At 38.3% G+C, this 24,407-nt stretch overlaps 1 protein-coding gene across 1 annotated transcript; it reads left to right on the plus strand.

Annotated features, from left to right (window-relative positions):
* Positions 1–704: 704 nt before the first annotated feature.
* Positions 705–16,454, plus strand: gpr176 (G protein-coupled receptor 176). Its single transcript, XM_032586022.1, has 3 exons — positions 705–1,751; positions 7,766–8,018; positions 13,417–16,454. Exons 1-3 carry the CDS (start codon positions 1,523–1,525, stop codon positions 14,639–14,641), a joined length of 1,707 nt encoding a protein of 568 aa, XP_032441913.1. The 5' UTR covers positions 705–1,522; the 3' UTR covers positions 14,642–16,454.
* Positions 16,455–24,407: the final 7,953 nt, after the last annotated feature.

The raw sequence follows: 24,407 nt of genomic DNA on the forward strand, positions 1-24,407 counted from the left end.
AATGTGACTTTCTATTCCTCGCTGTTCAGATCACGGACTATAATCTGATACCAATTAAAGCTGGGGCAGCTGTTTAGGACAAGTAAGAAAGTTTTTGACAATTTTTGAAAGGAATCTGCAATAAACTCCCAATTATGTATTGGTGTAACCTGGTTGTATTTCTCTTTTGTTATAATTACAGAAAATTATTACTTTTTTTTCGGTTATTCGTATTATTTCTTACCTGCCTGAAACACCTCTTAAAATGTTTCAACCATGGAAGCCCCTCCTTTTTTTTATCTCTTCTTCTGTGGTATTGTCTTTAAATCGTTTGCCCCCTCCTCTTTTGTCATGTTGTCTATAACGCGGTTGTTTTCTGTTCGTTGTTCTCGTCAGAATAAATCGAGAAGCCATCCATTTTAAAGACAAACCGTGTCACGGCCCTGATCATTTAACAAAACCAGCACAACGCAGAAAGGATCCGGTTACATTGGCGCAAAAAAAGTTTGTTGATTTTGCGTGAATTTGCACAATAATTCTCAAGAAACTGGAGGGACTGATTGATATAATTTGGCAGTAAACAGATAAAAAAACTGCATTGATTTGATTGATTACATAATATTTAAGCACACTTATGTGCTACGGATATGGCCCCGGGCACTTGAGTTTGACACAGGTGTTCTACGTCATGGATAAACAAGGTAAACAATGAACCATCTTGTCACATTCGGAGTTCTGTGGCCCATCCAGGACATGAACCGCAACTAAAGGTGAGTTTGAGGATTTTGCAGAAAAGTCTGGCTTGCTGCTTTAAAAACCCCGGTGGATTAATCTTGTGGGAAGTGTTTAACAGTCCACTCATCCTAATAATTTGATTGGAATGCAGTTTGGTCATGCTGCGTGCCATTCATAAGATTCTGTGGAGTTTCTCGGTGCAACAGCAGAAGGAGGGGCTCTCCTCTCCTCTTCTCTCCATTCTTTCGCCTCACGCTGATTCGGTGATTCGGATTCGGTCGCAGTCTCTCCTCGCCATCCAGTCTGTAAAGAAAACAGCCTCTACAGCAGCTACCAGCCTGCAGCCACGATGTTTTTGCCGGGAAGAGGAGAGGGGTTTGTGTTTTTGGTGGCGCACGCTGCGTCCCCCTGTGGATCGTGGACATTTCGCAGCCCGGTGTTGTTTTAGGTGCTCTGGATGTCAGGGAGCACCATCCAGCCAAACACATCGTGCATGGCTTTCATTGACCTGCATTTTCTGCTATGCATCCCTAATGGGGGGAATGTGGGTCGGAAGCTGCAGCTGAGGTTCACCTTGCGCTGTGATGACTGATTCTTTTTTATTTATTTATTTTTTGCCCACGTTTTATTAACATATTTGCTGAGAAAATATTGGCTGCACGTATTTTCCTAGCTCTCGGTTCTCCAGTTAGGATTTTATTTTTTTCCACCGTAATTTCCGCGATCTGAACATGCTTTTGTAGTTCCAGTGGCCAGCATCTTCCAACCTTACTTAGAAATAATCATCTAGGATCTCTGCGTGGTCGAGATGGATGGCTGGAGCCGGGCAGCTACGGTGGGGGACGGTGCGGTGAATTTCACAGCCGCCCGCCTCTGGCTGGATCTCCTGAACGCATCGGGCCGGTGGGACAGCAGCAGCAGTCCGCCTGCAGACGGAACCGGACTGCAGGAGCAGCAGGAGCGCCTGGTCCGAGAGCAAGCCTACCGGGACTTCACCACCACCGTCCAGGTTCTCATCCTGATCGGGTCGCTGCTCGGTACGTCCACTTATTGCATATTCAATCATCCACAAATGATGAGAAGTGAACATTTTTTTCTCAAATTTGGTCATTTTAACGCCTCTTTCTTAAGCTTCTTTTTATTACATTACCCTGAGTCTCAATAGCGCCGTTCAGACCAACTTGCCTTGCCTTGAGGGACCTCTATCACTCCATCTCTATCGTTTATGCTTCTGGCTTTGACGTACACGCTGTTATACGAGCAGCCAGAAGCACAAACGTTCTGGCCAAAATGAAAGCTGCAAATTAATGTGTCATTTGTCACGGATGTGGTCGTGACATCGTGATTCTCTGGAGCCGAAAACACACTTGCACCAGATTGCTTGTGTGTCACAAGGAAAGGTATGAGATTCGTCAGAGGCTGGATGTTTCGGAGAGGCCACAAAGTTCCCATTTATTGTGATGAACGCTGGTTCCATTGACTTTAAAAAATGTTGCAAAACAGAATGAAATGACATAGCTTTGGCTCAAAACCACATCAAGGTCAAAGACAAATGAATAGCTCTTGGGTTGCAAACACACCAATAAGTCAAATATGCTTTTAATTGAAAAGAAGAATAAGCTTTTCCTTGACATGACAGAGGAAATGTTTTGCACAACCATTGTTGTAGTAATGTGGGAGCTACATGAATAAAAATGATTTATTTCCACCATAAACTTGTACAGACAAGGTCGCCTTCAGTAAGAGACACATGCATATTGAGCATCAGATAAAATGGCAACAGTATGTTTGACAGACCGTTGACTTCATTAAAGAGCTGAAGGAAACAGGAAGGCTTTGTAGCGATGCGTGAATTAATAATCCAGGACTGGAATACTCCATCAGGTCCAAAATGGGAATATGCCTCATGCATTTCCAGTTTCCACTAAATTAAGTTAATAACTTCCCCAATCTTTGCATATTTTAAGCATTATATATATATTTTTTGTACGACTAGCCATGCATATTTTTAAATATAATCTTCTCTGCAGCTTCCTCACATTTTCCTCATGAATATGGATCTTGTTTTCAGAGCTGCCGGCATATAAATGACGAATCTAATATTTTCTGTAGAAATCTTCTTTAGTTTGGGCCTTTTATTACTGCTCTTCAAGTAAATTCTCCAGACAAATGTATGTTATTTTAATGCAACACGGTATTACACAGTACATAGAGGTGGAGAAAACATTTTGCGTTTTAAATTCAGTCTCACTCTAGTAATGGCCTTCGTTTATTAAAGCCTGTCAGAGAAATAGTCCTGTTGCTCACCTTTAAATTGTGCTATCCTTCTCACCAGTTAGATATTACATCCCACGATTTTCATTTAAAATATTCCAGCTCATGTGATGACACATCGGAATCAAAGTTTGCAGATGTTTAACTGGTGCGTTGCAAAAATGGAGACATGTTCGGCTCGGTCAGGATTTCCCCTTGTTCTGATCCTCTTTATGGAGAGCAGAGTGCCTGCTTTGGGAATCTCAGGGTCTCTGAGGTTGCATTGTCCTCTCACTGCTATGACCTTCAGCACGCATTGAAGAAATGTGCAGTCGGTGAAGCGGCCAGGATAAGGGGATCTGAGATGTTATTTTCTAGTGCTCATTTTGACTTCTTGTTTTTGATGCATTGTTTGAAGCAATGTGGTTTCTGCTCTGATCCATCAAAGTAGAAAAAGGCAAATTTCCTGATTTACTGACTCACCTGCATTCCAGTCCTCACCTGCAGTTATGAGATACGAATAATGCCTGAAAGAATGAGCTCCCAGATACGAGCGGCTAAAATAAGCTTTTCCCGTTCCACATCAGGTCGCTTTCGCCCACTTTAAATGGACCAGATTCACTTGGACACTTGTGAAAGATCATCTGAATTCAGATGTTGATCAAGAACAAGAGGACTCTTCCTTTCCTGAAAACATTGCAAATAAACAGCTAAACTTCCAGTGTTTATATTAACAATTTACAGACAAATATGTCATCTGAAGTCTTAAATCTTCATTTAGCTTGTTGTTGTCTCACTTTTTTACATATATTTCTGAACTTGCAGACATCATAAGCAGATTCTCCTTAATATGTAATTCATATAATGATTGAGTGAGTTGAATCTTTTTTGGTTGCTTCTTCTGACACGTGTGTCAAACTCAAGGCCTGTGGGCCAAATCCGGCCCGCCATAGCTTTCTATATGGCCCTCTAGATTCTAGACTAAACACTAAGTGAGCTTAAATATTATATTATCAATCAAATCAATGCAGTTTTTATCTGTTTACTGCCAAATTATATTAACCTGTCCCTCCAGTTTCTTGAGAATTATTGTGGAAAGTCGTGTAAAATCAACAAATCTCTGCACTTTTTTTTTGCGCCAATACATAATTGGGAGTTTATTGCAGATTTTTCTCAAAAATTGTTAAAAATGTTTTTACTTGTACTAAACAGCTGCCTCAGCTTTAACTGAGGTCAGAATATAGTCCATGATCTTTACAGTGAGTAATAAAAAGTCACATTTACCGTCATAAATAAGTCAAATTAGAACCACAAACACTTTGACTTTTATTGCAAATGAACCACAAAAAAATTATGAAATCCTAGAGGAACTGAAAAGATGTTCAATAATAATAAGGATTCATAGATATTTTAACAGTTTGTGAACAGGTTTTATTCATACATTCTGGCACAACCGGCCCTTTAAGAGCATTCATGATTTGGATTTGGCCCAAAACGAAAATGAGTTTGATGCTCCTGCTCTATGAGGAAACACTAAATGCAGAATTAAAAATCAACTTATTTACAAAAAAATTAAATTTTCCTTTTATTTTTATTGTTTAGATTAGAAGATAACCGGTTCCTACTATTTCAGGCAAAGGGCTTGAGGTGATTGGTGCACACTAGTTAAGCATTAATATTGTTTGCAGGAGGAAAGCTCTTGTGTGCTTTAAAGTCCGACAATAACATAGAATAATGTTTATTGTAGCTCACTGCTCCGCATAGGGTCTCATTCATAAATGGGAAACAAAATGAAAGCAATAAACAGCCGGGAAAATAGGAGCAGTTACGGCTTGAAATGCTCTCACCATCACACTGAAGATGAAGCTTAATTTTGTACTGTCTGCTTTTTAGTATTACAGCAATAAATTCAGCAATGGCTATTCTTTAATCAGAATATATTCTAAAAATTGTTTTTGTTAATCTGACTGTTTACAATAAGTTCTGTTTTCCTAAGACTGGTTAAAATCTCAAGCTTTGATAGAAGGTGCAAAATATTACTGAAATATCAGTGGAAAGAGTAAAAATGACCAAATGACAACCCTAAATATACAACCAAACCTACAATGGGGTTACATTGGTCTAGTTCAATCATATTTATGTAGTAGAACACTCCAATTAGTCCAGTTTTTACAATTCAGTAAAAAAGCAGTCATCCAAACAATTATTCAAGTCAGAAATTAGAATAAAAATGTATTTACTTAAACAGGTCATCTGGCTTTATTTGTCCAAAACTGATGCAAAAATCTAACGTTATGTACAAGTTGTTGTATTTTAAAGAATAAAACAAAAATAGTTAGTGAAATGAATACCATCATCTAACCATTTTATTTGTAATCTGATGTTTTAAATGTATCACTTTTTTTATTCTGAGAGTTAATGAAAAGAGTTGTTAAAAGTAAACTTATAGCATCATTGCAAAAATAATCCTATAAGCATCACAACAAAAAAGTTGAGTAATGTTATAACAGTTTCTAACATTACTTGATTGATTATCATTGATTTTATTCACTTTTAATAAAGTTTCAAGTGCTTTGATTGTTATTCTGAGATTTTTGTTAATGAAAAGTGCATTACAAATTAAATTCATCATCGTCATCATTATTATTATTATTATCATGCCAAATACTTTCAGTGATAATTTATGCTGTTTCAGCCTTCTCAACAAAATGTTAAACAATAAAGTTTGTGTAGAAACAAGAAGTCTCTTTTTAACATCTTGCATGTGTATCTTTCTTTGGTGCAATTTTCTGGTGAAGTGCAGCCAGAACAGCACACAAAGCAGCAGCTTCATTCAGAACTAAGAGAAAAAAATAGGTGTGTTAGCCATCTGCTGCTAATCATTCACAAAACATTTCTGCCATGGGAAATAGAGTCATTAAACACCACTCGGATGCAATAATAATAAAAAAGGAGCTGTTAAATGTGTTGATAATGAGTCACACATTTGGTCTTAATAGCTTGTGCTGCTACCTTTAGACACATAGAAGCTTATTAACTCTAAACCCAGAGAAAACACAAACTGTCCTTTCTGCTGATGTTGCTCCCTCCGGCTGGACTGGCATTTGACGGGTTGAAAAAACAGTCAGTTTTAGTGTTTGGTCTTTATCTCTGTTGGCTGTTGTCACGGTATTTGGCAAGTAGCAGGTGAGTATTGTAAGGCAAAGATAAGAGAGCAGGATGAAGGTTAAATTGCTGTCTGTCTGCATCAAGACGTCATTTTTGTGAGCGAGTCACTGTTGCATCGGTGTTCAGGGAGTCCTTGATGTGAGCAACCTGCAGCTGTTTGGAGCCCATGGGATGTTCTTGTTAACGCATCAGAACAACATGTTGCTGATCCCACACAGCACTTTGCTTTGCTGTCCAAGGATATGACTTAATGTATATCAACTGGTTGATGCCAGGTTATGATGTAGAACATGGTTAAAATTAACAGACTAGTAATGTTAAATAATGTCTCAGTACAAAGGCACATTTTATTGCCATACCAAAATATAAAACAAAAAGAAATTAACAGTAAATGCTTTACGTGAGGATCGTTTTAATTCATTCATTAAGAAATTATGAATGCTAATTCCTTTTTTTGCTTTCCTTACGATTTCCATTGGTGGGTTTCAGATGACGTAGCACCGACGTCATGCAATGCAAATGATGTCAGGAAGTAAACGCAGCCCGTTTACTTCTGTTGATCCAGCTTCAAAATGCCTAAAGTCTGTGTAGTGCACGGTTGGTCCAACCGTTCTAATAGAGAGAAAGATGGACGTTATTTTTGTTCTCCAAAGCTAGTCGGTCACAAAGGAGTTAATTTTTAAAAACTTACCAGAAAAAGACGAGAAAAGTGTGTCAACAAACTGCTGCTAAAAACAGGAGGTGCGGAAACTAACAATGCCAGAGTTTCCACTTTCTAACAGGTAACGATCACATCGTTTAAATTGCATTTTCAGATATTTTATTGGGCAGTTACTGAGAAAGAAAAGCAATCATATGCTTTTTGTGACATATTTCCCCACTCTCTCTGGCCATGAACCATGTTTTAGTGGGGTTTCTGTAGAACCGAATGGTTGACCTATGACCTACACTGTAGAAATGCAGAATGACTTAACATTAACATACAACTCCAGCATGAATTTGAGTTTGCAGAAGAGAAATAAATTATTTACAAGTAGATCCAAGCACATAGAAATAACATGGGTTAGCTTGTTGTTAGCATTAGCAGTAGCATTGTTGTCATAGACTAATTACTTAAAATAGCACAACTCACTACTCACCTGAGCAGAAACAAGTCGACAGCTGTATAATGCTTCTTGTGATCCTATATAGTTGTCCCAACCCGAAACTAAATAATTTTAAAGCTTTCTTCTGGCTCATTGTACAATATGAGGTCTGCAGCACCAGATATGTAGATTGCCTCGACTCCGGTTAAATCCTCAAGATTATAATAAGTCTTTTCTTTTTACCGAGACAATATGGATCATATCCTAAATATACGTGTATTTTTTGGAGATACCTCGCCTGTTCAGCCCATTTAGGATATTAGCGCGAAATTCAGACCCCATTTGAATTTCGCGCGTCATCCGGGTCAAGTCTGACACCCAGCAAAAAAGTCTAAGAACCCGTTGTAAACAGACTTTTGCAATCTGCTAAACCGCAAAATATTCACATTAAACGCTTCGTTTAACACTGATTCAGCTTAATAAATCACTTCAGGCAAATAGGAAGTCTGGTCTTTACTCTCAACCCCTTTTTGCCCTTTCCGCAGGTAATGTGACCGTGCTGTGGTGCACCTGCTGCACGACTGTCTTTAAATCAGTTACCAAACGATTCATCAAGAACCTGGCGTGCTCCGGTATCTGCGCCGGACTCGTGTGCGTCCCCTTCGACGTGGCGCTGGGGGCCAGTCCCCGCTGCTGCCTGTGGCTGCACACTCTGCTGCTCTGCAAGGTCGTCAAATTCCTGCATAAACTCTTCTGCTCCGTCACCGTGCTCAGCTTCAGCGCCATCGCACTCGACAGGTACACAAAATTATTCGTTTCTTTTTAGTTTTTGCATTTTAAGTAGTTGGATAAGAGCAGGAAGGCATTACACAGTGCTGTGAATGTACGATTTGCCATTGAGCAAATCTTAACTTGATTCAGAGTGAAAGAAAAATGGCTTCCCAAGCTTCCCAAGCCAATCTGCACCCTAAACCTAGGTCAGATAACATCTGCAGCGACAACTCCGATCAGACATTTTTGATAACCTGCAATGAGTCTTGCTGTGGCGGAATTTTGCAGAATGGTTTTAATTCACATTAAAAATGGTCCTAAAACCTAAGAAATGTCATAAATGAACAGATAATTACTTTCTTTATTAATTTCTGCATTTCTTTAAGTTGCAGCATGGTATGTTGCTTCCTGAGATCCTCCCTCCTTTTGATAAAAAAAAAAAATATATCTTATTTAATGTGGACCTAAAGTACATTTTATTCTTCCATTTGAGTTTCAACTGCTTTTTTAAAAATTGTTTTTTGGCAATAAGTTCATGTTTTTTGTTGTCTACAGTTTGCCGTTACCTAGCAACCCCACCCAAGCCCAGCTCATCGCCTAGCAACCCAAAAGTAGCAACATTTGGTTATTGAGATATTACACTCAGATTTCTACAGAATGTAATAAATCACAGTTTTGGATAGCTTTTTTCCCCTTGAGGTTGCTGTAGGTAACTTTTATAAAAAAATATATTATTTTTGTTTTTACATATTTGTTAAAACTGTGTCCTGACAGATAATTTATGAAAAAGTTAAGTAGTTCTACACTTGCCTTTTTAAAACTTGTTTCTGAAGTTTTAATAAATTAAGTCATAATTCTGAATTTTTTTTTTTGATGGTCTAAACCAAAGCTGTCAAACTCATTTCGTTTTGGCCGAAATCAAGATCATGAACGTTCTTAGAGGGCCGCTTGTGCCAGAATGTATTAATAAAACCTGTTCAAAAGCTGTTAAAATATCAATAAATTCTTAAAATTAAATAATATTATTGGAAATCTTTTCAGTCCCTCTTGGATTTCGTGATTTTTTTTTGACTTTTTTGCAATACAAATCAAAGTATTTGTGGTACTAATTTGGAAATATTTGCGATACTTGAGCTTGTTTATGATGGTAAATGCAGCTGTTAAATACAATTAAAGTTTTTGGCCATTTTTAAGGAAAATCAGGAAAATGTTCGCAATTTGTTGATTTTGGTGAAATTCAGTCAAAGTGTTTGTGGTTCTAATTTGGCTTATTTATGATGGTAAATGTGACTATTACTCACTGTATAGCTCATGGACTATAATCTTACATCAATTAAAGCTGAGGCAGCTGTTTAGTACAAGTAAAAAAGTTTTTGACAGGTTTTGAGAAAAAAACTCCCAATTATTTATTAGCGCAAAAACGTGCAGGGATTTGTTTATTTTGTGTGAATTTCCACGATAATTCTCAAGAACCTGGACGGACTGATTGATATAATTTGGCAGTAAACAAGTAGAAACTGCATCGATTTGATTAATAACATAATATTTAATCACACTTAGTGTTTAGTCTAGAATATATAGGGCCACATAAAAAGCTACGGGGGACTGGATTTGCCCCACAGGCCTTGAGTTTGACACGTGATCTAAAATAATTAAATGCGACAAAAATGTTTAAAAAAAAGGCAAAATCTGTATGGGGGCAAATGTGTCTTTACAGCATTTCTACTTGCAGTAAATTGTGTTTGTTCTTTAAAATAAAAGCTTCTTCCTGGAGTTTCCAGCCATAACAACCTAAATGTCAACGCATAGTTGAAAAATAATGAAGGGCACCCCCTGCTTACTTCACCAAATTTGATTTGAGCTCTTCACTTTGTCCACACATGAGGCTAACATTCCCAAAGTGAATATTTTTTTGTACAATTGCAGAAGGTTAGCTGCATATTATAATGGAGTCTCAAATAAGAGCTAAAATTGTTTTTCAGGTTGTCAGAATAGTCCCTTAAGTCTCTTTCTGCACCCTGGGACTGATTCTGCATGTGTCCCAGCTTCCCTGCAGCTTTAAGTGCTGCAACCAAAAGCAGCCAAAGATAGCAGCTGCTGCCCACATAAAGTCACACACACTGTCTTTAAAATGTAACTGTTCTATCTCATCTGGAAAATGGAATCGCATTTGTCCTTTTTGTTGTCAGAATTGGTTAATCGAGCATCCACTTTGTTCAGCTAAATAAATAATGGTGCAGTAAACAATTGGTCAGACCAGAAGAGGGACAGTGCAAAAAGCAAAGAAAAAGAAGTATTTTCTTGATACAAATTGATTCATGGAGGCGCATCTGTGTCATGTTTTCACTTTAGGGTTGAGCCGTGATGAAAATAAAATTAAATACACGTCTAAAATTTTGATAAGTGGCCAAAATATCTTTTTTATTTGCATATTGAGCTGGGTTGTAAAAACACTCACTCCTGTAACATTTGGAAAATGATGTGGAAGGACAGAATTTAGCCTGTAATGGACCTTTTTTATTTTTATTATTCACAAAGACATGTATTTTGTTTGTTTCAGTGGAAATATGCTAAAATGTGCTGCTGAGTTTTGTGGGAACACTTCCAAAATGTTCTTCTGGTGTCGACTGCGATTTTAGATCAAGGATGTGCCACAAATCTGTGTTACGCAGATAAACATGCTGTGAGCATATTACCTGCAGGCATAAACAAAACGTCCTGGTACCCCAGGATCAAAAAATTAAGTAGGAACAGACAAAAGGGAGAGACAAGGAGCTTCATTAGCAGCAAAAACTGTTCTGCGCTCTTTTCTGCTGTTGTTAACGGCTTTCTAAAGCCTTATTATAATAAATTAACAAATGACAATAATCATTTTCAGCCCATTCATGTTACATTATAGTAATAAAGGAAAGAGTTAAGGAGCTTGCTATAAATACCAACTGTGGGAAACTTCGCTAAGATGTTTACCTTACATTAGCATGCACCTATGAAAAAAAATAATCAGTTAAAACAAACTTGCACACAGTTTGTCCAAAAAAAAAAAATCCTTGCAGTATCCTGGCTATAGTTCTCCTGCTTTAATCACAGAAATGTATTTTGCTGTCTTCGTCCCACTACGTTGCCCCCTGCTGGCAACCTTAGGCAAGTGTTTTGAATTCTTGTATATAAATGATTTTTTTAATCTATTCTGTGAAAACCAGTGAAAAAACTGTGTAACAAGTTATTGAATTGAAGTTACTGAATTTAACATTCAATTAAATGTGAATGCAATAAAATAATGTTAATTTTAAACGTATTAAATGTCTTTAAATCATTAAAATGCAAGCGTAGCTGATGCAAATAATACGTGTATTCGATTATTTCATGGTTCCAGTAGCATCACCATGAAAGACTGTCACGATTTTCAGAAACACACGAAGCACTAAAAATAGGTGCATAGTGGGGAGATAAAGCCTTTAATAATCACAACAATAAATGTAACACATTACAGGCATGTATTAATCCATACTATTCTATTTTTATGTAAATGTAAATGTGTCAAACCTTTCAAGAGTTACTAATTTTCCTAACCTATCACTGAAAGTGTGTGACAGAAGCGAGAAAGAGGATTTTCACACTAACTTCTGAGGAACCAAATAAAATTGCATTTAAATCTTTTTCTTTATTCAGAAAAACAGGTTATAAAGAATCCCTGCTTGACAAAAGATAATAATTTACTCTTTTTTTACGTCCTAAATTCTCTGTTGAACTGAATTAGTGTTGGCTTACTTTCTGTATTGGGGTTGCAGTCAGCTGCTATATTGTTGCACCATCGTCTCAACCTGGATTTTACTGCTTTAAAGATTGTGTTGGCTCCATAGCAACCGCAGTCAGACAAATATCAAATACTTAATTATTTATTCTTTCGAAGGGTAATCAAGGCTACAGATATACAGACAAGTTGAGACTGCTGCACAGTTACTGGCTCGTTTACACATCGATGCAGGAAAATACCGAATAAAATCTACATGGGTTTTTTTCTTTTTTTCTGCTTGTGAATATTATTGGTTGTGGGACGACAGAAGAAAAGGCCTGGCCAAGCCACCAATCATGCAGGAAACAATAAAAGTTTAATTATAGATACAAGTACCTTTAAGAAAACTGCAAACTCAAGCACTTTTTGTATGAAATTAGAAAAATACAGCTTAAATCCTTCAGATATTCCTATTGGCCATCCCCTTGCAAATTAGCTGTGGCAAATCAACTCCCTCTAATAGAGCAACAACATAAATGTTTCGCAGAGAAATTCACCTCTTAGCCATTTTTCTAAATATTTGCAGCAAATATAATGGATTCATTAATGTTGGAGCTGTTCTGTCTTTCCTGTAAAACCACTTGAAGCTCATATATCAGTAGGAGATTGTGTGAATTTCCGCTTTGCTTGCCTAACTTCACATCAGCAGGATACATGTTGTTTCTGAACCCTTCTGTTATTGATGTGGATATTTTTTAAATAGACTCACTCTTTGAAATTCCACTCTGCTTATCTGTATTTCCACATAAATCCTCTTAAGAGAGATTTTCATAAGCCGTTTTAGGCGTGACTGCAGTCAGACGACACTCGGCTCACTGAAAAGGCTTTTTTTTTCACAGTAGAAAATGGTTTAAACCACATCAGAACCCTCAAACTACCTTCAGTTTTTAAAAAATTGGCTACACCTTTGGGACATGAAGAGACAAATCACAGTTTCTCTTAGATCATACGTGTCAAACTCAAGGCCCGGCGGCCAAATCTGGCCCAATGTAGCTTATACTTTGGGCCTCTAGACTTCAGACCACATAAATATAACCTTCAAGATAACAATTGTGTGCTTAAATATTATTTTATCAATCAAATCAAAGCAGTTTTATTTGCATACTTCCATGGACAATCAGTTTTTTGTGGAAATTCATGCAAAATCAACGCTAATACATAATTGTGACTTTATTGCACATTTTCTGCTAAAATGATCAAACCCATTTGAGACTACTAACACCCACCTGCAGGTGGCAGTATGTCTTTCTTCTACTACATTTCTGCCACAGCGTTTTCAAGATTTAGTCCGTGATCAACATGGTCAGTGACAAAAAAACATATTTGACATCAGACATAAGTGCAAGTATTTCAAAACTCTCTGAAAATAATTTTTAATTAGCACGACAAAATCTGTGATTTTGATTACAAAAAAATACAAAACAAACATGAAATTTTGGTTCGAAAAGATGTTTGATATTTAATTTTAGGAAGTACTTATTGAATGCAGAGACACTATTTATTATTTTTAACAGTTTCATCAATCCATTCTTGCATAACTGACCCTTGAGGACGTTTATTATCAAAATGAAAACAGAGTTTGACACTATGTGACACTACATGCAAGCTGACTCTTTGTCGTTGTGTCTGCAGGTACTACTCAGTTCTGTACCCGCTAGAGAGGAAAATCTCCGATTCCAGATCTCGAGACTTGGTCATCTACATCTGGGTCCATGCAATCGTGGCCAGCCTCCCCGTGTTTGCCGTGACCAATGTTACCGACGTCTACGTCACCTCCTCCTGCTCAGATGACCACGCCCGCTCCCTGGGTCACGTGGTCTTCGTGTTGATCTACAACGTCACCACGGTGATCTTCCCCCTGGCCCTGGTCTTCCTGTTCATGCTCCTGATCCGCAGAGCGCTCAGTGCCAGCCAGAAGAAGAAGGTGATCATCGCAGCGCTGCGAACCCCGCAGAACAGCATCTCCATCCCGTACGTGTCGCAGAGAGAGGCAGAGCTTCACGCCACCCTGCTGGCCGCCGTGCTGGCTTTCTCAGCCTGCAGCGCCCCTTACGGAGCCTTGGTGGTTTACCGTACTGTTTTTGCAGACACTGAAGAGTTACCCGTCTCACTTTATCTCACAGCCCTTTGGCTCCCCAAGGTTTCGCTTCTTACCAACCCAATCCTGCTCCTGACGGTTAACCGCTCGGCCCGTCACAGCTGCATGGATCTGCTGTTCAGGATTCACAGGCGTTACAGCCGCCGAAACGCGGTCACCACCGGCAGATTGGCGTCTATTGCGGGCGAGGGGCCAGTTGGGGAGCCTGTGGGCCTTGATACAGCTGGTCGCTCTGGGAGCCAGCTTTTGGAGATGTTTAACATTGGCCAACAGCAAATCTTTAGACCTTCTGGAGAGGAGGAAGAGGAGGAGGATGTGAAGAATGAGATTCCTTCTGAAGCATCAGGAGGCAACTCGGAGCGCAAGGAAAACCAGAAGGATGGGTCAAGGCTGGGAAGCTTAAAGGGTGAAATGAACATACCAAAGGATCCTGTTGGAGGGCTGATCATCACTAAAGAAGCCCCTGCTTCAGCTAAAGTGGCTCGGGCCTCTCCCGTTCACGCATGCACATACACTTCCTCGTCGCAGGTGGCGCCCGCTACGCCCACAGAAGCGGAGGACTCTCCACAGTTCGGTTTCGGACCTTTTGAGCTGCCACCTCAGTGGCTTCCTGAGACCAGAAACAGCAAGAAGAGGCTGCTGCCTCCGCTGGGTAACACTCCAGAGGAGCTGATCCAGACCAAACTGCCCAGGCAGCGGCCCGAGCGGCGGATCAGCAGGAACAACAAGGTCAGCACGATTCCTGTCGTGGATCCGTGAACTGAGTCTGCACCACTGGATACAACTCAGTGCAGGCATTTAACAACAATGGCTTCATATGGTTGGCTCGTAATTTTTGACAAGATTTTTCCTTTCTTTACTCGAACTCAGACTTTCCAGTTTACTAAACCAGAGGCACTGTGGAGGAAAAACAGTTTGATATGACTTATTTGTAATGTTTTAGTCAAGTTGACACTTTTACCACAGCTTTGACTAATCCTGGTTTATAATTATAGAACATAATAAAATGTTTGAGACGACAGATGCCTTTGCAGAAATACTCATAGCACTTGAGCTTTTGAAAGATTTTTTACATTACATTCATAAACTTGACTTTATTTTACTTTTTTAATGTATCTGATGGACCAACACTAAGTAAGTACTTGATTGTTAAGTGGAATAAAAATGCTGCATGATTTTCTGTAATCTTAGGCCTTCCTACTACGCAAAATTCACATTTTGCACATTTTTGTTCTTTGATTTGAGTTTTTATTGCTTCTGGTGTTTGGCAATAAGTAAACCATTTTTGGTGTCTGGAAAGTAAGCAGTTTCAAAAACCTTCTGAAAGTAGCATGACAAATCAGCAGGCACTGCCCCGTTACTTCACAACCCTAGTGAAGTTAGTCCGTCACCTGGCAACCCAAGCGGATCTCCAGCAGATTTGGTCAGCAGTACTCTGTGCAATGGCTGCTGGAAAAGACAAGTGTTTGGTTCTTGACTTACCATCCATCAACCACTGGCTGCATTATTGCTGGTTGTGCAGGAGGCTCTACTTATGCTTTTCAAAGATGTACGGTTGTACAATTGTGCAACTGTTTGTAGCCATTTTCACATATGAGTGTAAACGTTCCGGCCCAAATCTCAATATCTAAGAATGATTTTGTACCAAAAAATGTAATGAAAATTTTTTATATCCCATAAACCTATTCTGATATGATCAAGGAAGTATAATAGGTCACCTTTAAAGAAACAACTTGCATCTGAAAGACTTTTGATGATACATCATGTCCCATTTTCTTTGCAAGATAATTCATGCTCTCAGATTGGGTAGAGACTGAAGGTGAACAACAGTTTTGAAGTTTTGCCACAAATTCCAAGTTGGATTTGGGCTATGACTTTGACTACGCCATTCTAACACATTAAGCCTCTCCCTGCTGGAAGGCGGAGCTGTATCATGTGGAAAGTTGTCTTGGTATGTTTATTGTGCCATACTGTTTCCATTTTTGGATGACTGAGTGGAACATCTGAGATGTTCAAAGACCCCTGATGGGATTTTATTTAAAGCCATTCATCATTTTCTTATGTCATGAGTTACTTTGTGTTGGTCTTTCACATAAAAAAAACAATATAGTCCTTTGAAGATTGTGGTTGTAACAGGAAAAAATGTGCAAAAGTTCAAGGGGTGTGGGCAAGTTTGCAAGCTACTGCATAGGCTGTCTGTGATTAAAAACAAGAAATCCAATCATAATGACGGATATGTAAAAATTTAGCATATATTTCCACAAGCTATTGCAATAAAGACTCTAAGTCTTGTAGAAAACTCTCCTGGTTCCACAGTTTGATGAGATTGTTCTCTATTTCTGAACATCTCAAACCATTTGTAACAATTTGTCTTTTCAGTTTTCGCTGAAATATTTGAAATCTGCAATCTGATTTCTACTCTTTGTTTTCTGCAGGTTCCTAATTGGAAATGTTCTCTGTCTCTACTAATATTTTACACATTATTATTGTTCATTCTTTTACTGTATGTGAGTTTTATATGCTGAAAAGTGCAGATGTGGATTATCCAAATACAGGTTTTGAATGACTCAAACCGATTCCGTTTTTATTGTAGTCGCATTGAGTAAAAAGTAAGATTTATAGAAACGAGAATGATTTAAATGCCCGGAATTTGTTCTACTGACTTCTTTTAGGTTTGCAACAATCCTCTTCTAAAAAAAAAAATCAAGCAAGCAGAGACACACAAGCATCAGAAGCTCCAACTGACTCTTCTAGCTCTGTCTACTTCGTGATGCATAATTCAATAGTAGCCGCTTCATCCTTAACCTTTGTCTGAGGCAAACAGAGCTGGGCTGCACCTCAAATATTTGCAGATCAGTATCCTCTGTTGAGGATACCCACAATGCTTTGCTATGTCCACAAAGAACCTGAACGTCTGATTCGTACCACCTCCAGTGGTATCAGGAAAAATGTGTCACGCCTTGCTTAAAAGAATATTGACAGCTATATGTTTTAAGCACAAAAATATGAAATTCTGATATTTATTTGGCACTTTCCGGCATTGCAATAATAAAATACCTAGAAAGCAGGTTGTTGGTTTACAGTGACATAAAAACCAGTGTCATTGATTTCTCCCAGAATTTTATTCTGGGTTTGACCTAAAATTTGCCACCTGATTTCACAGATGGCTTATTCAAACATGACAACCTTTTAGTTGTGCAGTCATAAAGTGCTAAAAGAACACAAATATGTTTTTGTTTCTTAACGGCAAAGAAAATGGTTGCATTTATTCCATATTTTGTAGGAAGGAAATATTTTAAAACCTTATGATAATCAGAATTTTACAAATTCATCTGCATTACATTCATGAGTTGAAGGATTTTTATTTATAGTTGTAGTACCTTACAATTCTTGTCAGAAGAGAACATAAAAATGAAGAGCCCACTGCACTGAACCCCACTGAAAACCTCCCGGTTATTCCTCCAAATATTGGTTTCTGAACTCTTCCTGAGTTTAAACATTAGTATTGTTGTTTCTAAATGAGTATTGACTTGTTTTATTTGCATTATTTGAGGTCTGAAAGCTCTGCATCTTTTTCGTTAGTTCATGTTAAGCTTCAAAATACAAAAAGATGAAACAGGAACAATGTACAAAAACCGGCATAGAATAAAGACAAATGTTTGAATATGAATTTAAACTGAAAATGTTTGAGAAAATAATCTTAAAAATCAAAATCTATGGAGAAATGCTAATTTTTTTTGTCATTTTCTGTCAGGCATCCACGCTGTCATCACTCCCTGACTGCCAAGGCAAAAAGGTTTTCTGTCTTTGAATGTGGGAGGATTGTTGAAAAGCACAGCAAGACCTCTTGCAACATGCCCTTTAGAGTTTGAATGCAGTAAAACAATTATTTTATTTTTCCTAACAGATCCCGAAGGTTGTGGTATGTAATGCAAATGGTAGACGCTCCTTCAAAAAAGGTTAACCTGTTTTTGGAGGAGGAGGATCACAAGCCAATCTTCAACCCAAATGAATATATTTTCTGATGCTGATCTCTTCATCTGCTCTCACGCCACAAACTTTCCCAGGGTGGATATTGCAGTTTAGCATCAATAGTTCAAACTGCAGCCCAAAGTGACTCAATTCAGATTATTTTTTTTTTTTTTGCCGTAATGCGACCTGGATCTGATCTTTTCATGACAGTATGAACAACACTGGTCAGATTTTTTTTTTCGAATGCGACCCAGGCCAGTTGTGACCTGAATCCTAACGGCCAGGTCCTGAACGTCATTGATACTCGACAAAACGTCACTACTCTGCGTCCTGAATACGCTCAAGCGGGAAGAAAAACAACAACAACAACCATGGCGGACGGTAATCAGGATGAAGTTGTTGCTGTGCTGGTTCCGGTCGGACAACAACTTCAAAAGCGTAAGCTATGCTCCACCTTTAGCATACATGTTTAACACTGAGCGTTTCTTCTTTTTTTTTTTAATGGCGGTTGGCAAACAGTGAGAACGCTGGCGTTATTGCGCCCTCTACTGCGCATGCGGGGCACTTCAGGTCGTTTGCAGTTCACACTGGAGATCACATACATGTTGCACGGCAAAAATAATGTATTTGACAAAAATCGGAATTGGGTCGCTTCGGGCAGCAGTGTGAACGTAGCCTAATTTAATTTTTGAAATGCAAAAGAAAGTTTGATTCCATCACAAGATTAAAAAAAACCTCAAATGGGTTCAGTCCTGATGATTTTCAACAAGAACATTGGGGCTTGACATTTCTGTCATTGTTGTTGTTTCTCTTAAAGCAGGGGTCTCAAACTCCAGTCCTCAAGGGCCGCAGTCCTGCAACTTTTAGATGTGCCTCTGCTGCACCACACCTGAACAGAATAATTAGGTCATTAAGGCTCTGGAAAACTGATCTACACAAGGAGGAGGTCATTAAGTCATTTCATTCCAGTGTTTTGTACCTGTGGCACATCTAAAAACTGCAGGACTGCGGCCCTCGAGGCCTGGAGTTTGAGACCCCTGTCTTAAACCATGGATAAGTTTCCTAGGCTGAATTAGTTTAAGTTGGTTGCACAAAACACAAGAAATGGTGCAAACAAGTTGCACATAAGGGGGACATTTCTGTAAGCATTTTTTGTTCTGCCAGACCCTGCAGGGAAGCAATAGCTTTTCGTTAAGAGTTTAGAGCTTACTGCCTGTGAAAAGCAGAAATCCAATGTGAATGCTGACTTTTCCCTTAATTTCATCATTTAAAAGCATCTTCTCCTTTTGGCCTGGAAGAGTGTCTCCTAAGCTACTATGCAGAGAAACTCTAGAGGAAATCAGCAAAGAGGTTTGCTACAGACTCTTAGGGCGAAGGAAATTATATGGGCTGCAATCCAGACTGTGTAAGCACAGTTTAATCTTCTTTGCAGGCCGCATAAGAAAAAGCACATGAAGAATTATTGAGTAACAGAAGCACAAATCTGTATTTTGTGATCAGCATTAGGTTTTTGTAACCAAAGTAGGAATTGTTGTAGCTGGTATTCAGGTCGTGACTGTTTTTCCCTTCCATGTATTTGTTTCTATGGAAAGTCGTCGTAGTCAAGTAAGATTGTGTTTGTATTGTGGTTGCTGTTGGTGCAAAAAAATCAATTCGGTGGTGTTATTAAACTATAAAATAAGTGACAGGGAGAGAAACTTTTTTTTTAAATGTACCACTTTCTACTAATAAGTTTTAACGCTGATGCATTATGTCCATTTAGACTTTACTGTCACCGTCTGGTAAATTTTCTTCTTTTTGCTGGAGCGTTTGTCAACGTTCTCGTTTAACACAATGAATGAACACACAGCTACATTTTTCAAAACCATTTCTGCTTCCTACTTCTCAGCTTCTACTGCCAGGATTTGTCAGTTAGTTGGAAATATTGTTACACTGGATTACATTTGATTGTTTCATATGAATGCATAACAAAGATGAGTGTTTATTATATCTCCTCTTGTCAGAGCTCATTTTGAAGTAGATAAATCCTAATGTTATCAGTGAAATCTATTTTCAGCCGTCACTCAGGAACAGATGCAACACACGCTCATGACCACTTCCCTTTTCCCCCTTTCTCTCTCTCTTTTTTTTAAGTAGCTATTACTCTGAATAACTGGAAGCTGGGCCTGATTTAAACAGAGTGGTTGCTAGACAACAGGTAACCCAGATGCTGTGGAGCAGCTCCTGGTGTAAACAGCTCCAGTGTTTCCCGCTGTGCTGACGTAAAGTGTCAGGGACAAAAACACAGAGTGATGGTATTGCAAATTGCAGTTTGATGGGAGATGGGAGCGGACACTTCAGCTTAATTTTTATTTCTCCAGAGAAAGTGAAGTAAAGGGTAATTTCTGGTCCAGTTTTCTGATCTATGCAGCTGAAACTTGTGAAACGTAAAATCAAAATGTGCTTTCATTGTATCAAAATTGCTAAAATAAATCTTAAAATATGCCAATGTAAAGTTGACGTGTTTATGCAGATGAATTAAGAGTTTGCTTGATGGCAATAAAGTATTCCCATATAACCACCCCTCTGCCACCGTGCTTATGCAAAGGTAACTGACTCAAACCCTAAATGGCTTAAGAAACTTTTACAGATCGTCAGATAGTAGCTAAGCTCCAACATTTGCTGAATGTTTGTCTCCTCGGCATTGTGTTACACTGTAAAAAGAAATTAATTGAACCAACTTAAATGAACTGCTTCAATTGGTAACAAGTAGTTAAATTAAGTTTATCCAACTAAATTTATTAAGTTTTGTTTTTACTGAATTCATTAAGTGTGTTTAAAAATGACAAATTTAAGTTAGTCCTACTTTAAAAACCTTTTTTAAAAAGGTCCTTTATTAGTTTACTCCTTCAAAAAAAGAAGTAAACTAATAAAGGATCTTTTTTAAAGTTTTTTTTTTTTGGCTTGGGTGGCCTTTATTTGAGAGTAATTAGACAGGAAAGTGGGAAATGACAGATGGGGAAAGGTCATCAGGCCAGGAATCGAACCTGCGACGGCTGCACTCTAACAAGTGTTTTTGGCTGTAGTTCATTTTATTGACTATAGAATGGCTGTAGTCATATTATTGGCTACAGTAGCATAGTTTCAACACTTCTGACTTTCAGTTTTCCCAAAATTCAAGCTACTTTATGGTTCTGTAACTTACTAGCAGATACTTAAAACACATAAACACAAAAATCAGTTTGTCTGTTTTTTTCCTGATGGCTCTGAGTGAATGCAAACCGAGACTTCAGGCTGGATGTGGTCTGCAGATGTTGCATGACTCTGCCAAGAAGTCTTTAAAAGGAAAAAGAAAAGAAGAAAAACATATTGGGCGAAAGTATAATAGAAAACATCACAGCGTCTCAGACTGAAGAGCTGTTTCTCTTTGAGTTTCGGTACTTCAGCAGCAACCAGTGTGACAACTCTCAGGTCATTCTGACCCATTTTCCACCACATTTAAGAGATTTTCAATACGCTCCATTATGGAAAAAATATTTCCATCAAAATGCAATTTTGCATTCTTTTTTGCACAATGTGGATAAACAGTTGCTCAAGGTAGAATCGACATAATTTGGACACGCCAGAGCCTCAAAATTCAACTTGATGCCCCCTCACCTCATCTCTTACCAGTGATGTATTTTTACAGACACATAAAAGCAGGTTCTGATGGGCTCCTGCAGAGGTGAGGCTGAATCACTCGGTCTTACATGCCTCTCAGAAACACCTTGTTCTTTCCTTTAAGCGCCCTCTAAGATTTCTCCCAATACAGCTGATTACAAGCAGGCTGTTCATGTTTGCTACCCCCCTTTAAGATATGCTCTGGATAAAAATATATAAGTACATACTTTACAAAGTTGGCTCATTTTACCTTAGGAAAACATGTCTTGCAACTGTATAAAACTGTTTTGCTTCCTGGATGAATAATGATGGTGAAATCATTTCAGAAAATGTCTGAAGGTCAGGAAGACTCTCGTGTTGCTCCTTTAACAGAGGAGCAACTCTAGAGGCTTTGATTGAGTTGAGGAATTACTTTCCTTTTAATAAATATGATCACAAATTATTTAAAAATGCGTTTCAGTTGACTGGAGGATTTTGACAAATGAGTAATTTCTTCAGCTAAAAACAAAAAAACAGACTTCGGACAAAGCGAGAGAATGGGTTAGCTTTTTGTCAGGAATGTCTCTTCACCTGCTTGCATCCAAAGTTTCCATGGTAACCAACCGGCATTGACCTTACGGAGCCCCCTAATGGGTCATGGGGAGACATTTCTCTTTTGCATTCCCTTGAAATAAGCAAATACTGTTTTGTATACAGTCACAAATGTCAAGTTAAAATTTCAAATATATACACATTTAAAGAGCCTGAGTGAAAATGTGTTTATATATTCTTAACTCTGATGGAAAATCAATTTATTCACTGCATGTTTATGGCTGTTTGTGTAAGGTCGAGATGGTCCTGCACATGAAAACAGTCCTTTATTAACCATTCAGACTACCAACACAAAAAATACAATAAAAGCTGTCAGATATGACTTTATTACACCGGGAAAATAACTCAGAAATAGTCCAAATAGTTTGGATGTGGTGTTTCTTTCTTTCCTTCTTAAGGAAAGTTTGTTTACATCTTAGAAGGGAGATGGAAATCCCATGTTTGGCCTATTTTGCTTTTGCATTTTGCACATACTGTAGGTTTGTGGTGCATTTCTGTCCTAAAAAAAGATGTCAAACTTCAGATATATTGCAATCAAGATGGAAAAACCTCACAAAAACCTTACAATATAGCAGAAAGTACAGTCACCCTAGGATAGACGTTCAGTATACAATTATGTCGCATGAACTGATCAGTACATTTTTGCGAGGGATCTCAGAAGAAGAAAAAAATCCTCCATGTCCCCTATGGGGCTCCGCATCACCTCCTTGGTCAGAGTTTCTCCACAGAAACTTTATGCAGCAGAATCACAGCTTTATCCCTGCTATATTTTTTGCTCAAAAACAAAAATGCAGTCTCCTACTTGAGTGTGCATGTATCCTTTTAGCTGAAATAAATCATCCTGTCATTCACTGGATGATCAACAAGTTAAAAATACCAGTTAACAGAGGTGTGACCAAGTCACTGTGTTGCAAGTCTCAAGTAAGTCTCAAGTCTCTGTCCTCAAGTCCGAGTCAAGTCTCAAGTAAAGAAGGCAAAAGTCGAGTCAAGTCTCAAGTCAGGAACCTTTAATTTCAAGTCATTTCGAGTCGTTTTTATTTTATTTTTTTTTTATAATTTGCAATTATACATAAAATTCAAATAATAGACCATTTGTTCTTTTTAAAATATGTATTTGAGGTTCATTTGTGATCCTCTTATTCATCTGGTATTCTTCAAATCTGTCAGAAGTAAACAGATGTCAGAAAATAAATTACAGCCATTCATGAATTACATTTGACTTCAGTTTACTCCTTCTATTCATAAATAAACATCAACACTACAACAATCATAGTTTTCAAAAAATGAAATAAGTATAAATGAAGTTATCACAAGTAAACTCAGGAAGGTCTGGTGCATTTATTTTTCTGCTTTTATTTCTAAGTATGTTAGTTTCAGTCCTCCGTAAATATGGGACAGATATTCTAAACACAAAATTTATTTGGGACAGTCACTGTATTTGGTCTTTTTTTTTTTTTTCCCAGCAAAGCTATACTACTTGGAAATGGGTTCTGTGCGACATGTGACAGTCACGCCGGTCAGTGCATTACGTCAAAAACAGTTGACTTAATGCACTGACTGCAGTAAACAATATATTGTCAATATAATTTCCCAACGTAGATGTCTTCAAATACACCAACCATCCTTAGATGATACTAGACCCGGCTCATCATCATGATGGGACAGAGAGACTCTGTTCCCTGTGTTCAGGTCCAGAATCTGCTTTCTGTTCCGGAGCCCCGCTCACTATCCACCGGCTTCCTGAGCTAACACGGTGCACATTATTTGTGGAGGCATTTGAAGGACCGGATTTATGGTAAATCATCACCAATTTAACCCGGAGTACACATGCTAACACGAAGTTAGCTAAAGTCAACTATCTTACAGCAAAAGAAAAGTGCCACCTACCGATCTCTGTGAAGCTTCAAATGCCGGACAAAGTTGGACGTCGTGGCATCTCCATCCGATATTCTCTTCTTGCATGTTTTACAAGTTGCAGTTCGTTTTTTAGTCGAAAGTTCATAACCTACGTAGCCAAAAGAAATTACTCGCGGAAGCATATTCCAGCTGTTATTTCGTATTTCGTTCCCTGAGCTCTGTAGCTTTGCCGCGTTTTTTTAAACGTCCAAATCCTGTTAATTTGATTGGTTGTGCTGCAGCTACGTACACATACATACATAAGGAGAGAGGAAAACCATAGTGACGGTCTGCGCATATTGATACGGAATGAGTGAAATTAATTAATGACGCCACTTTATAAATAATGTGTTTTAAATTTTAAGACTTTGAGTAAAAAATATCAAGTCTTTTCAAGTAAACAGCTTCAAGTCGAGTCAAGTCCCAA

The sequence above is a fragment of the Xiphophorus hellerii genome, chromosome 15 (assembly GCF_003331165.1).
Source record: "Xiphophorus hellerii strain 12219 chromosome 15, Xiphophorus_hellerii-4.1, whole genome shotgun sequence".
Classification (NCBI taxonomy): Eukaryota; Metazoa; Chordata; class Actinopteri; order Cyprinodontiformes; family Poeciliidae; genus Xiphophorus; species Xiphophorus hellerii.

Bases quoted from the DNA above. Each gene is read 5' to 3' on its own strand.
- gpr176 (XM_032586022.1), top strand. From the start codon at position 1,523: ATGGATGGCTGGAGCCGGGCAGCTACGGTGGGGGACGGTGCGGTGAAT. The intron at 1,752-7,765 runs GTACGTCCACTT...CCCTTTCCGCAG, and splicing joins CCTGATCGGGTCGCTGCTCG to GTAATGTGACCGTGCTGTGG. The intron at 8,019-13,416 runs GTACACAAAATT...TTGTGTCTGCAG, and splicing joins AGCGCCATCGCACTCGACAG to GTACTACTCAGTTCTGTACC.